The sequence below is a fragment of the Sinocyclocheilus anshuiensis genome, unplaced genomic scaffold, assembly GCF_001515605.1.
Source record: "Sinocyclocheilus anshuiensis isolate Anshui unplaced genomic scaffold, SAMN03320099.WGS_v1.1 scaffold319, whole genome shotgun sequence".
NCBI classification, from domain to species: Eukaryota; Metazoa; Chordata; class Actinopteri; order Cypriniformes; family Cyprinidae; genus Sinocyclocheilus; species Sinocyclocheilus anshuiensis.
In genome coordinates, this window is record NW_015552566.1 from 1,004,219 (window position 1) to 1,020,296 (window position 16,078).

General features: G+C 35.5%; 1 protein-coding gene across 1 annotated transcript in view; it reads left to right on the forward strand.

Moving 5' to 3' along the window:
* Positions 1 to 16,078, forward strand: part of dph1 (diphthamide biosynthesis 1) — a 134,160-nt gene that overhangs the window by 114,194 nt on the left and 3,888 nt on the right. The window contains exons 11-12 of the mRNA XM_016455660.1: positions 10,681 to 10,759; positions 15,932 to 16,066. Of these exons, the coding sequence (XP_016311146.1) occupies positions 10,681 to 10,759; positions 15,932 to 16,066 (214 nt within the window). The remainder of the gene's footprint in view (positions 1 to 10,680; positions 10,760 to 15,931; positions 16,067 to 16,078) is intronic.

Sequence of the window (16,078 nt, forward strand, 5' to 3'; positions counted from 1 at the left end):
TCATACTTTTAGATACGCTGTTATTTGTAAATGCTACTGCTTCTGTTAGCTTTTAATATACGGTTTTATTCTGAGTAAAGCTTTAATACAGTTCGGCAACTGCACGCGCGTCCATGTATAGCGATTCTCATAGCTATAGTATGTGAAAATAAGTGTATTCACTGGTCTGATGATCTGAATGAGAGAGAGAGAGAATAAAACTTAAATTGTATACAAAAAAATTATTATTATTTTTTTTTTATAAAAAGGAGCTGGGGCCAGTTGCACCAGCTGTACGTAAGTTACAACTTACGCACTACTAAATATTTTTTCGTTGCACCATTACACGTAGTTGAAGTGTAACTCTACGTATAAACTAAATATTTACGGAGGCGTCTGGTCAGGAGTAACGGTTGGAGTAAAATAGCAGACTGAGTGAACTGCATCAATATGCTCTTCATTTACCCGTCAACCTTCAATCATTTAGGCATATATGATGCTGCTGACATTTACACTCACGTACCTATTAAGAGAGAGAACAATATGTGAATAAACGTACTTTGTTTCTTTTTTAGCGCATCTTCAACACCCCATCTACAGCGCGCCTCTGTGTGCTTCGGTCCGTGTTGCGCATGTCAGATGAAATAATAAATAAATGGCACTTCTTATGTTTTTTGTTTCTTTAAGTATTTATTGATCCTTATTTATTTCAATTACAGTTTCTGAATGTTATTTACATATAAAAATAGCTTACATATAGACTAATGTTATTAATGTATCGTTTTTAATAGAAACTTGTTTATATTTTTACCGTTAGTATATGTGAGGCAAAAGAAGTTAGAATGAAGGATAAATTAAAATTCATAGCATTTAAACAAGTTCTGCTCGTTTAGGTTTCTATTGGATGATTTAGGGTAAACGTCATATTATGTGACTGCGCATTACTTTACGGAGAGTTTATGAATGACTTGCTACGTCCTGCCTTACGAACAACTCGTGCAACCAAATAATGTATAGATTTATTTACAATCTAACTAGTAGTTGCTAACCCTCTAGTGTGGACTTAACGTTCTAATTTAAGTAAGAACTTACAAATAGCTGGTGCAACCCTACCCTGGAAAATAGTAGGCTTGATACTATAAAGACTCCATAAATGTTTCCAAAACTGAATTATTAGGTGTTTTTTTTGTTGTTGTTGGTTTGTTTTGCCTTTTTTTTTTTTTTTTGGTTGCTGTGCTGATGCTGAATAGGCTGGTGCACTAAAAAAACTAAAGTTTTTGCAAAATTGCTAGTAAATTTCAGAAGTTGACAAATAACATGAAATTTAGCTAAATACTAAAAGAGTATTTTCTTGTAAAACGTACAGCACTTCAGTAATCTTTGTTTTATTTACATCTTCGTAAAATCAGTTTTTACAGTTGCTAGGAATCAGACCACTGATATGACATTTTTATTTTTCTAAGTGTTGTGAACTTTTAACTGTCCAGTTTTCTATTTGAGCTATATTTAACTGGGAACATGCCTGTACTGACTCCTATTTTGTGGGAGCCCTGTATTGTGCACACTCCCCCACTGCCTGCCCTCTGCATCTGGGGACGGGAGACGGACACGACGGCCCCCTAAAATTAATGAGTGGGTGAATGAGAGACAGAAAGGTCTGAGAGAAAATGAGGAGGAGGTGGAGGAAGGCGAGGAGGCTGTTAAAAACGGGAACGAGAGTGAAACAACTCAAAGAGAGCACGAGAGAGAAGATCAACCGCCCCCATCAGTCGTGCCGCTCTCCTGCCACGTGAATGACACCGCATATGTAATCGAACCATAACCATGACCAGAGGAAAGTTACACCTCTATCTCTCCTCCTCTCATTTCCTCCATTAATGTCAGTCGCTTGTGCTGTGACTGCTGAGGATTGGTGTCATCTTGGCAGAAACATGAGGATCCGAGCAGAGGAAGACATTTCAGAGCGTAACGTGAGTGTTGATTAATGCTGCACTGATGATGTATATGACGTCCCGGAGAAGATAAGATAAGGAACGGAGCTGCGGTCTGCCAGCAGTCGTCACCATAATGAGAAGGTTAATCGAAATGTCCAGCGTTGAATTACCAAACCAGACAGAAGTGGACCTGAGTATGATTCCTGGTAGGGCTGCACAACTAATTGACAAATTAATTAATCACACACGTACGTTGTGTGCAATGGAAAAATGTAAAAATCTATAGTAATGACAGTCGGTCCTAATGAGCGAGGTTTTCGCTTTGAAAATGAGAGCTAGACATTCAGAAACAAGGAGATAATCATCGTCAATAATTTGTAATTGTTTCAGATTCACTTTATTCAGTCTGCTTTGCTCCCATTATTATCAACAAAGCAGCATTGACAGCATTGTTGATTATAATGAGACGGGAGCATCGAACGGGACATAAAATAAGCATTTTAATGTAAATTCTGTTCATTGGAATTAATAATTATAGATACAATATCAAGGGAAATAATTGTCGGTTATGATTGTTGTCAGGTTGTGCAGCCGTAATACTTCAGTTGGATGTTTTGTAGCATGGAGGAGGCCTTTTGCGCTGGTGTCGGGCCTGGAAATGTGGAGGCTAAACCGGCAGCACTTGAAAATACAATTCAACTTTAATACTGTAAGGTGTTTGTGGATCCTCTGGCTGGTGTGAAGTGTTTGATGTCTGCTAGGAGGGTCATTCCTGTTATGCAGTGCCTTTTGAACTATGTAACTTTTGAAAAATGAATATGCCTGTGTTGTAATATATGGAGGTGGTTAGACCAGACATTCAGAAATATAGTGTGCTCTTGGCAAGTTGATGCACTTAAAATTGTATTAATAAGCTATTTGCACAATGGCAAGAAATTTAGCAGGATGCCTGACAGCATGGAAATATGTACAAGTTTTAAAAAACGAAATAAAATGAGAAATAAAAAAAAAAGGAAATAAAGATGAGAGTGTCGTATTATTCATCTTATGCAATTTTGATAGTATGATTTTAGTGCTGTAATTTTACAGAATATAATGTTGTGAGGCAAATAAACTGATACCACAGGAAAAATCCATCCATACAGTGGATTCATCCACAAAATCTATTGAAACAGTAACATTATTCAAATCTACCCCATGTTTACTTAGTTATGATATTGTGATAAAAGAAAACTATAGAAGGAACTAATATGGTTTCCTTTTAAAAAAGTAATTTGATATGTTTAACATGTTGATTTGTTAAATGAGTTATAAACCATACACTACCATTCAAAAGTTGTCAATAAGATTTAGTTTTTTAAAGCCGCTTATGACTGCATTCATTTGATCAAAGAGTAAAACGGTCAAATTTTGAAATGTTATTACAATTTAAAATAACTGTTTTCTATTTAAATACAGTATATTTTAAAATGTAATTTATTCCTGTGAAGGGAAAGTTGAATTTTCAGCATCATTATTCCAGTCTTCAGTGTCACATGATCCTTTATAAATCAGTCTAATATGCTAATTTGGTGCTCAAAATTTTTAATTATTATTATTGATTCTTAAAACTTTTTATTATTGATTCTTAAATATTTTGTTGAAACCGTGATTTAAACTGATGAATAAAAAGTTCCAAAAACAGCATTTATTTGAAATCTTTTGCCACATATAAATGTCTTTACTGGCATTTTTCCTCAATTTAATGCATCCTTGCTGAATAAAACTAATAGTCAAAAGCAAATAAATAAAATACTGACTCCAAACTTTTGAACGGTAGTGTACATTTTTTAGGCATGGAAATGTGCTGCATAACAGGATTGGCCCAGGACCCTGAAGCTGGGGTTCAACAGAGATGCTAGAAAGAAATGTGAGGAGAATGACCTGTTTGCTATGAACTCTTCCTCTCGACGCTCTCAGCATCTTGCATTGAGCATTTTGTTTGAGAGCAGGCAGCCCAGGCAGACAGAGATATACATCCTGGGATGTCACTACAGACAGGCCAAGATACCTGTATTGGATGTTTGATCTTACCAGCGGTGCAAAACAGCGCATATACTGTACTGTACACTCTCTGTGAGCATGGATTTCAGATATACTCAGAAACTGTGACAGCTTGTACGAGGCAGCCCACACTGAAGAATCATGTTTCCACACACGCACTGACACGAGACCACATCAGAGTGATATATATATATATATATATATACATACATATACATATCACATTATGTAACCAAAACCTATAAATGGTCAATCTAAACATTTATAAACTTTGTTTTAGCTTGCAGCTAGCGAGCTAGCCAGGTAGCTTAGCATACCACTATGCAACATAAACAGCTTAAATACAAAATGTTGTAGTGTGACAGGATTTTGTTCAGATTTTATAGACAGCTACATTTTAGGGTCTAAGGGAGTAGTATTTTGTACAACTTTTACACTATTTTTATGCTAACTGATGTCTGCTATTAGCATTTGAGGATATCCCTGCTGAAAAGAAAACAGCTAAAACCAACATAAGCTGGTTGGCTGGTTTTAGCTGAGTTTTGACCACTTCTGGGAGACCAGCTAAAACCAGCTACTTCCAGCTTAAGCCAGCTAAGACCAGCCAACCAGTTTAGGCTGGTTTTAGCTTTTTTTTTTTTAGCAAGGTAGGGCAAAAACCTTTGATTAGATCCAAGATTTCATTATCACACATTATTGTGACTATTTAAGACAGGGTTTAGCTAACCTGCATCTCCTTGCTCGCACATCTAAAGCAAATCCAGATGGCTGTCTTCGGGAAAACTTCAGAAAGTTTCCTTCCAACATTCACCGGCGCATATACGTGCCCTTTATTGTAAACCTAATGTAATTACACATCTCTGTCGGCTTTAAGTGATGTTTGGAGGCACCGGTGCCTATTTCCCTGTGGATCGGAAAGGTTAATTGTGCTATTGTATGCTGCAGGTCGAGTGACTAATTAAAATCCATTATTTCCACTCCGAGAGAGAGCCAACTGGGGCTGCTGCTCCCACCAGCATGAGGAAAACCCCCCTGCAGTCACCGCAGACCTCCCATTCCTCTTCCTCCTTCAATTAGACTCTTTGATGTGAAGTTTGGCCCCCCCACCTTCAGGCGACGGTTAGGGGATCAGCAGGACCGTGCCCTCATCAGGTCTGCCTTCACATGCTGATGGGGCCATTTCAGCGGAAGCAAAACAGGCATCATTACATGTCTTTGACCTCTCCTCTTCTCTGCGAAGCAGAAGTGGATTGGGAGAATGGGCTTGATGCGGCCAGACGGAGGAGTGTGTCTCTGCCCGTATGGCTCCCTGCAGCGAGGGCTGTCTCTGGCAAGGTGACAGATGCTGGCTCTGATAAGCCTGTAAATTGAATTTGGTGGCGTGCTGAGGTTCCCGATGCAGCCTCAACCCTCTTGCATATTTGAAATCCGATTCTGCTGCAGATACTAAGTTCATATTTGCATTTAGCAAATACTTCCAGCAGGGGTTACATGGTCATGCTAACCAGCCAAACTTTGACCCTTCAGTGTCAGATGACCCTGTTATGCTGGGATCTGTGTGCACTGCCAAACATCACGTCAAAAACTGGCTAGTCTGTCACATGTCCATCAGGCAGCCCCTTCCTGTGGGTGGTTTTTGACCAGAGTGAGGCAGAATATGGGTCAGACTTTATACTGATCAAAAGTCTGGCACTGTGAAGCTAACCAAACTCCCACACACAGTAGTCAAGTTAGGCAGCTTTTGCATGAGTCTGTGGCCAATTAAAACAAATGTGTCCATCGTTTAATCAGTTTTTTTCTTTTTTTCTTTTAAGAAATCTTGATCCAGTGAAAGGATTTCATTAATGTACTGCCATTCATTTATTTGCCTTAAGGGTGTGTGGATCATTTGGCGATGGGTAAACTGTACCATGATGCAACCCCCTGGAGCAAATAAGGATTAAGAGTCACGCTCGAGGCTGAGATTAGAGGGGTCATGAGGACCAGTTGCATTTGCAAATATCTTTGGATCAACTGACAGACATTAAAACCAGCAACACTATGATTTGCATTATGGATCTATTACTCACTAAGACATTCTTAACCCAGTTATAAGGGTTCCAAGTAAAGCTACAGTCAGACCTGCCAGACAATCCAGATAAAATTTGCAGCTTCTTCAACCTCTATAAACCTTTAGATATAGCTAATTTAAAAAATGAAGAAATTAATTAAAAATTTACAGATTTCGTGTGTATTTATATATCATATAGTCTACATATTATATATACATACATTTGTATATCATGTGTATATGTGTGTATATATATATATATATATATAAAGAGAGAGAGACATGAAGTGTTGGGAAAGTTACTTTGGAAATTATAATAGGTTACAGATTACATGTTACCCTATTCAAAATGTAATAAGTGGTGTAAATATTTAAATTACTTTAAAGTAATGTAACTGATTACATTTGATTACTTTTCTAAATTTCTAATTAATTTTTTCAACTGTTAATCATTTTCAAACATTTAAACCAGGCAGGGTTAACGTTACAGTAGGACTCAACACTGATTACTGTCAGACTTCTTAAAATCCTTCATCTCTTGAATTAGAGGATAAAAATTACATTTTAAAGCACAGCCACCACAAAATCAAACTTTAGCACCTCTTTTTACTTTGAGATTGTTCTGAGGTTAAATAAAGATTTAAAATCATAAGATATATGAGTTTAATAGAGTTTAAATAGTTTAATAGCTATGATACTGTTTTTTAAATCAAATCTTTGCATAGTTATGACAGGAAATAAAGCATATAAACCCAAATAGGAAAAAAAAAAGTTATCAAATAAGCATGTCCTATTCTGTGTCCTAAACTCCTGAAACATTGGTGTCTTTAGAGCAGTCAATGCAATTTGAGAAAGAAATCAGTGTGTGTGTGTGTGCGTGTGTGTGCGTGTGTGTGCGTGTGTGTGCGTGTGTGTGCGTGGGTGTGTGTGTGTGTGCGTGTGTGAGAGAGCGTGAGTGTGTGTGAGTGTGTGTGAGAGAGCGTGAGTGTGTGTGTGAGTGTGTGAAACAGATTACATTTACATTTATTTTGTAATTAATTATGTAATCCCGTTACATGTAACTAGTTACTTCCCAACACTTGAGACATTTTATATGAATATATTTATATATTATGTGAAATTACTATTTGTATGAGATGTACATCTTGCTTTTTTTAATGCAACACTGCATGCTTTGTTAAAGCCCACTTAAAATACATTTATGCTGTCTTGTCGGTTTCCCAAGTGTGGCATTTAGCTGCAGGTGTGCGAAGCCCAGTGAATGTTCTCTTACTTAACATTAGCCATCCGAATACCCACAATTCCAGCTCCAGTGCTTCTGTATTCATAACACACATTCAAAAGACAAATGCAGTTTCTCTAGACACTCTCTCGCTCTGCCTGCCAACGATCACTCATACTGTTCCTCATGTGACTCTCTGAGCCCTCCCTCACCTCTCATGTCACTGTTATTCTTTTCTGTCCCTCCTTCTCTCTCTCTCTCTCTCTCTCTCTCTCTCTCTTATTCTCTCTCTCTCCCGCCTAGTCTGGCTGCTATGTAGGGTAGCTCCGTGGAGACTAGGGCATTGCAGTGCAGTTGTTTTTGCTCACCTACCCTTTCTTATTGCTGCCTCTTTCTCACCTCAACCCTCTTTCCTTTTTCCTCCTCCTCTCCCCGCTCTTTCTTTATTTTATTTGACTCCATGCTTGTCTAAATAATAATGCTTTGCAGGGAAGCTTTAGGCCAGTGCAGATTTACTCTCATATTTAAAGGAGAGAGCATCAGCACTGCACATCAATGCAGTTCACATTCACATTCTCCCTGCGAGCCAAGCTGTGCTCTGCTTCCTCAAAGTGTGTGTGTGTGGCTCGCTTTTCCTTCACACGTCTTAAATAGCATAAGGTACATTTTATTCAGTGTTATTGTTAACCAGTGTTATTTTTGTATCATTGAGATACTATTATAGTTTTTATTCATATTTTGAATTTTTTTATTCATATATTTTTTGTTGTATTTCAGTTTTATTTATTTTAGTGCATCAAGCATTTCTGACTGAAAATGAGAAATGTTGCCTTGGCAACTAGATAAAGAAAATTATTAAAGTTTTGTATTTTATTTCAGTTAACATTTACTTTATTTTGTTTAATTTAGCAAAAATGTTTTTTTTATGGTTTTAGTTAACTAAAACAACAACCCTGTTGTTAACTAATGCTATTAAAATCATTACTAATCAGTAAATTGAAATAACTCTGAAATAAAATATAAATACTAGATGAAAAACTTCAACTTAAAAAAGCTTTAATGAAAATTATAAATGTTTTCTTGGAAACAAATTGAAATAAATACTTCAACTAAAATAAAAATGAAGCTTCAAACTAGGGGTCGACTGATTATGAGCATTTTTATGGTTATCCATGTTGATCATTTTCAAAACTGATTGGCTGATTAGGGTTGGGTACCGAAACCCGGTACCAATAGGGCCTTTCGCACCGCTTTAGTTCCAGAACTAAATGGACAGTACTAAAGTACTGGGACGATTTTGCGCGAACTATTTCCCAGTACTATTTAAAGGGTTGCATTCGCACCGACAGTGTGTACTAGGAACCGGTCGACAGCGACGTCATTTGTGCGCGGCGTTCAACAACGGAAACAAAGAAAAACAACGTTAACAACAGGAGGATGGAGGAATATTTTTGAATGAGCGTTTGCGCTGTTTACTTTCGCTTTCGATTTCGCAATCACACACATTAAAGGGAGCACATCTTACAAGATCAGATATTTGTCAATGAGTTCAGGATCTGTTGAGCGTATACTCCAGCATGGTCTTGTCAGTCATCTCTCCTTATTCTCGACCTGTGATCAGTCAAAGCTGACTCTGGTAGCTCTTGTTGGATGCAGAGTTGCCAAGTCCGTGGCTATTGGATTATCAAATATGTCTTCATAATTTGAAGTAGTGTTTCTTTTCTTTTTTTTCTTTTTTTTTATTGTATTCTGGTTTTTGTAATATGTTTGTTTCTGCTTTGGGTATTTGTGGAGTATGGTTCTTACCATCAACCTGCCAGGGACTGCAGATGAAAATTAGCCTGAATGACTAAATCTGGCACATTTACATAGTAGACTTGTTTACTCATGTTAATTAATGTGTATTGTCCCTTTTAAATAAAACAAACAAACAAACATTTGCACTCTCTATTCTATTTCTATTCTAACTACTTGTTTTATTTTTAAAGAAAAAAGAGCCTCTAACACTAGCATTCTCTATTCTTTCGCTTTCTCTATTCTTTCCACTTATTTTCTTTTTATTTATTATAAATAATGACCTTCTAAAACTAGCATTATCTGTTCTTTTTCTGTTCTATTGAATTGTTTTATTTTTATTTAAAAATGACCCTCTAACACTAGCATTCCCTATTCTTTTTCTATTCTTTCTACTTGTTTTCTTTTAATTTATTATAAAAACAAAATAAGAAAACAAACAAACAAAAAAAACCTTGCTACGTATACTGTTAGGTGAAGCCCCGCCCATGAACCCCGCCAATCCATAATTTTTGGGGGGAATTTTTATTTGTTTATATTTTATTTTTTAATAAGTATCGGTTTAGGCACCGGAACGGTTTTAAAAGTATCGATTTGGCACCGGTATCGGAAAAAAAAAAGATACCCAACCCTATTGCTGATCAAATAATTTAAAAGCATTTAAAGAAAGTTTTTTTTTATCAGAGCCCTTGTTATTCTTAATTTTGACATTAATTTTAATTTTTACACCAGACATATCGGTTCAAAATATTGGTGATCGGTCTACTTGATCTGTAATCATCGGTATGGGCATCGGCCCTGAAAAACACATATTGGTCGACTCCTACTTCAAACTGCATATAAATATTTAAAAGAAATAAAAATAAAAATTACAAAAGTACATAAAACAAACTAAAATTACAATTGTATAAGTGCAAATAAAGCTAATTCAAATCTGTATTACTTATTTATTTACATTATTTTGTATATGGATGTATTTATATTAATTATTTAAAAGTTAATTCTAAATATTAATAACTACTATAATAGTATATAAATAATACTAAAATAACACAGATTTTATTTCATTTTTAAATATTCACAGATGGGTCACAGTGGTCAACTAGATTTAATTTATTTTAAATAGAGTAATTTATTTGAAAAATATAAATTTCCACATCCTTAATTAAGGGTTACAATATGCAAATTCCAGTGAACATAAAATCATAATTTCATTTAATTAGATGCCTGGTCTTATTGTGGTTGATTCATCAGTGCACATCATTCCAAATAAAAACAATTATATTCACACTTGTCCTTTAATCTCTTTATTCTGCTTTTATTTGTCTGATATCATTTTTGAAAACCTTGTCCTCAACCAGTCACAGTAGTAAGGACACCATACCCCTTTTTAGTTATCACAAAATTCCCCATGGAGACTTTATATTTCATTTTTTGATAATGTTTTATAACACGCCCACTCTGTCAGTATCTTTTCACCCTGCTGAGACAACTTTTAACGATCCGATCATTTCCTCTTGAATAAAAAGCCCTACATTTTGTTCTCACTCTGATATAATCACATATCTCAATTAAGTAAACTGGTTTGCAAACATTTAAATTTTCACTTTGATTGATTTTGTTTAACTAGGTCTCTCTTTACTCATCTTCCTTCACAGGTGGGTGCAGATCGCTTGTCCTCGCCTCTCCATCGACTGGGGAACGGCTTTCTCCAAACCCTTGCTGTCTCCATATGAGGTACACAAGTCTTGCATACATGCACACAGCACAATCCTCCCTTTACTGTACTTGACTATGAAAGCGAAGACAAAAAGACCCACACAGACCTTAGGAATCCCCATCTCCCTTAACACACGCCACACAGCTGTACTTTCCCTGCAGGTGTTCACCTCTGCCCCGTCAGTCCACATGCTGCCCATCATGTTTGTCATGAGTGTTTCTGGCCATGTCTGAGTGCCTTTGGGACATAAAGGCTGTGTATGCATTTGTGTGAACAACGTGTGTATGTGTTAGTGCTCGCAAACTAACATCTACGCACACACTTTAATGCTAGTGAAGGAGCAGGGTTTGTTTACCCACCGTCTCTACTCCACAGAGACAGACGGGATGAGTCGGCCAGCTCAGGGTGGAACAGTAGCTCCTCCCAATGGCCGACTAACTGCAGCACCTCTCCAAACGTGTCTTTCTCTCTCTCTCATCACCAAAAGCGAGTGCGCATCTCGATTCATGTCATGCCAAAACAGGACTTAGCCAGAATCACACACCAAGGGTTTTTCCTGGGATAGGTGTCTCGGTTAAATCCCTATTCCCCATTCCCAGATGCAAAACAGAAACATCTGGCGGATTTTTATCTGCAGATAGACCTCATTAGGATGCTTGTTACTCTTCTTGTTTAGTCTATCAGGAATATATACTATTGGTCGACTGATATTGGGTTTTCTGTGGCTGATACAAAAATCAATACTGATATCTGGATATGAGGTTGTCCGATAGCTGATATAATCCTTATTTGTGTGTGATTTTGAAAGAAATTGATAGTTTTATTGACCAAGGGTTCTTTGCTGCGATTTTTAATAATATTAAAACATTAAAAATGTAATGTAATAAGTATATTTTCACAATGTACTTTACATGCAATGTTTTTATTCATGCAAAATAATATATATATATTAGTGTGTAAGTTTTTTATTATGTATTTTTATTATGTGTGTATATTGTGTATATTTATCATGTATATATAAATACAAACACATGCATGTATATATTTAAGAAAAATATGTTATGTTTATATATTAAATTTATTTATATATTATATAAAATATAAGAATATAAATATTTAAATGTATATACTATGTAAATATTTTCAAAATATTTACTGTATGTGTGTGTATTTATATATACATAATAAATATACAAAGTACACATACATGTATTATGTAAACAAAGTTTTATTTTGGATGCAATTAATCGCGATTAATCTTTTGACAGCACTAATATATATATGAATATATATATATATATATAATACATTGATATCATTTATAAAATGAGTTATAAAAAAATATATATATATTCGATTGTAATCGAAATAACATTTGTTTGCTTTATATTTATCAAAATTTGCCTTACATTTCAAAAATAATAATTATAAAAATAATTTTGACAAATCACTGTTTTTATTTTATTTTCTTTGCTTTTATTTAATGTGTGCATTATATTTGTCACAAATGACAGTATATTGCATTACAAATAATAAAAAATAAAAAGAAGAACTGTATTCTTTAAACATTATCTGTCAGCGAATTCTCAACTTGCAGCAATGGCAGTGTTGCAGACTTTGAAGTGTGATTGAATTACTGTATGTTTAAACAATATCCACAACATCTCAAACTTAGAATCACCCATCCATAATAATAGTTCAAAGAGTTTCCACTACATTTCAAACTTAGATTCACCCATCCATAATAATAGTTCAAAGAGTTTCCACTACATTTCAAACTTAGATTCACCCATCCATAATAATAGTTTGCCATGTGTTATTTTTATGTTCTTTAGCCCGTCTACCATTTTCTGCTTATTTTCCAATGTCAGATGTGACTTTTTCTTTGAAACTCTGCCTAAAGGCCAGAAGCTGGTGTTTAGTGTGCACTGTTCAATGAAGCTGCCAGCTGAGACTCTACTTGAGGCTCTGATGTGCTTGTCCTCTTGTTGTTGTGCTCGTGGGCCGTTCTCTTCTCTCTCTGTCCTTATTTGATCCAGTTTGCTGGCTTTTTTCGAGACAGCAGTGCATGAAATAGTCTTCATCTCTTAAAAGAACAACAGACTGATGAGGTTTCTAAAATATGTTTGTGTTTGGTCAGGTTTATAACCAAAATGTGATACTGTACAGTGACTTGAGAGAAACGAGTTTTTGCTTTCCACAGGATGTTAAGCAGGACAACAATTTTTAACCCTATTAAAATGTTTCTCGAGTACCAATTTATCACATTAGAAGGATTTTCTTAGTAGACTGGAGTGATGGCTGTAAAAAATGGGGCTTATATATTAACATATAAATATATATTTGTCTTTATATTATATAATAAACGTATAAATAATGTTATTTCAAACAGTAGTAATTTATAATATTACTATTTGTTTTATAATTAATGTGTTGTTATAATTTACTGTTTAAAACTGAGTTCAGTACGATTTTTTTTTTTTAAATCAGTAAATTAATACTTTTATTTAGCAAGGGCCCATTAAAATGATCAAAAGTGACAGTAAAGGCCTTTATAATGGTAAAAAAAATTCAGTTTCAAATAAATGTTCTATTCAGCACAACTTTTTTCAACATTGATAATAATAAGAAATGTTTATTGAGCACTGAATCAGCATATTAAAATGATTTCTGAAGGATCATGTGACACTGAAGAAAATTGTAAAAATATTTCACAATAATACTCAAATAAATGCAATGAAACAAATTCAGCATTTGTGAGCTTAAAAGACTTCAAAAACATGAAAAAAAGTCTTACCGACCACAAACTGTATTTGTATAATGTATAATTGTAGTATATAATTTAGCTCTTTTTTTTTTTAGATCCTAAATATAAAACCTAAATTAAAGCAATGAATTTTCAGATGTGAGGATTACTAGGTTTTGATTAGGACAGAAAGTTAATTTCAATATGACTATTATTATTTGTATACATACATCATTATGTCCACAGTCCTAAAACATAATCAGTTACAACAGAAAGATATTTTATGCAGTGCTTATTTAAAATTCACTATGTGCACTGACAATGCTGTTGACTTGCAGTATTTTGAAACTGCCGTGAGGGGAATCTTCTGTTTATCAGCCAAGCAGGCATGGTTATCTGCCGACGCCTCTCAGAATGACTAAATATCAGCCTATTAATCATCCTGCCCGATATATCGGTCTATAGCAACAATGTACCCACTGTACCAGGAGAAGCTCATTTATGTTGAGTTTTTATGGCATCATATCTCTTAGTGAATAATGATAATGCTCAGTAGAGCCATATTGAAGCACTGCATAATCATATGTGGCTCTCATATTCTACATGTCACCGTAATCCATTTTCATTGCTGCTTGGCCCACACCGGAGCTCAGCACATTTGGTGTCGTAGAAGCGTAGAGCAAATGTGGCATTATGAGAATGCATTAAAATGCAGCAATAACACGCTGATGTTTTGTGAAGGCTCAGCCCATAATAAAAGGGGTAACAGTGTTCCTGCCCAGCCAGTTTGCTTAAACATGGAGTTCATAGTAAAAGTCTTTTCAGAAACTGCCACCTTAATGCTTCTCTGCTTGTGTTTGCTTTTTCTGTGAAGTCAAGAAATGAGAGGATGTAAGGGAGTGTGACAGTGAAGTACGAAGAAAGAGAGAGAGGGCAGTCATTTTCAGTGTGTCTCATGATATATTTATAGTCAATATGACACACTTGCCTCTCATGTCAGTGCAGGGATTAGCAGGTGGCTTATGCACAGCTCTGATGAAAAGCCAGTGAAAGAGAGATGGATGTGCCAGGGTTAATAAGAACAGGATGGATGGAAGAAGAGAGAATGAGCCAGGGTTAATAAGAACAGGATGGATGGAAGAAGAGAGGACGAAAGACTGGTGTTGGCAGCACATCCAAAGCAGATAAAAAGCTCATCCAAGATCTTATTATCTCATAAAAATACATTTTTTCATCATTTTCAACATCGCTAATTGACTATATTCACACAGAAAGTCATATATATGAATTTAATATTATTAAGATGATTTAACATCAGTGTTAATATATCATGTACATCACCATTCTTTTATTTTATTATTTTATTTTTTAATAGTATAAGTTGATATACTATATATTTATATATAGTATCATATTATATATATATATAGTGGATATGATGCTATATATAAAAATAGATTAAAATAAAATTATTAATATTTATTTAGTTTTCGAAAATTAATAGTGAAATAGTGCCTATATATATAAATAGTTTTACTTTTTGGTCTCTACATACTTCTACTTCCACTTGTGTTATTTTTGGCTTTAACTATTGTTTTAAAATATTAATAATAAAATGTGAGTCAGTCTGTCCAGGCTTTTGATCACAACTCTGACCGAACAATTTTTTTTTTTTTTTTTTTCCTCTTTTTTTTTTCATTTATTTATTTATTTTTTTAATTCTCTCCCACAAATCAGTTATTTTAAGGAACTGAAAAATAAAACTATAGCATTCATTCCATGAATTATTTTGTAAAATATATCTCGGATGTAGGGTTAATAAGAGTCTAAATTATTAAATACATAGCCTGCTATATTACAGAAGCCTCAATTTTCACAGAAAAACATTCAGGCGAGAACTTCTCGACTGTCGCTTTTCCAGTCAATAAAAGCGAGTGACTGTAGCATTAGGTTTTGAAAGGTATTTAAGAGAGATTTATGAAGAAGTGTTTGTTTGTGAGGTATTGTAGTATTGTCAGCGGAGAGAGACAGTCCTTCACCGGAGGCGGGGGCGTTTGTCATTTCTCCCGCGGTATTAGAGCCGTGCGTTACAGCGCATCTCGCTTGTGAAGTGGGTATACGTGCCCAAGGGCGGAGACAAACACGGCGCATTGATTATTCATATAAGCAGCTCAGTCTGACGGGTGAGATCCTGCTGGAGTTTATGTAATAAACTCTGGTGTGAGAGTCAGGTGACTTGCCCTCTTAGACTAGAAGCGCCGTGTTTGACTAGAGTTCCCTTGATATCCGATTGCGCACATAGCTGATGTGTGTATCGACCCGTCAGCTGTTGGCAGCCCTGCCATGTTGTTTTCTCAAGATTCTCGCTGTTCCTCTGGCTTGCAGCTACAGTGTTTGATGCTGCAGTCTGATGTCTTTAATTAAAAATCCCTCTCTCTTTCAGGCAGCAGTAGCGCTGCAGCAGGTTGGATGGCAGGAGGTGTATCCTATGGATTTCTATTCCAATCAGAGCCTGGGGGCCTGGACTCCAAATCACCCAGACAACCAACCAAAAAGGCCTTCTCGCAAACTCATGCAGGTGTGCATATGC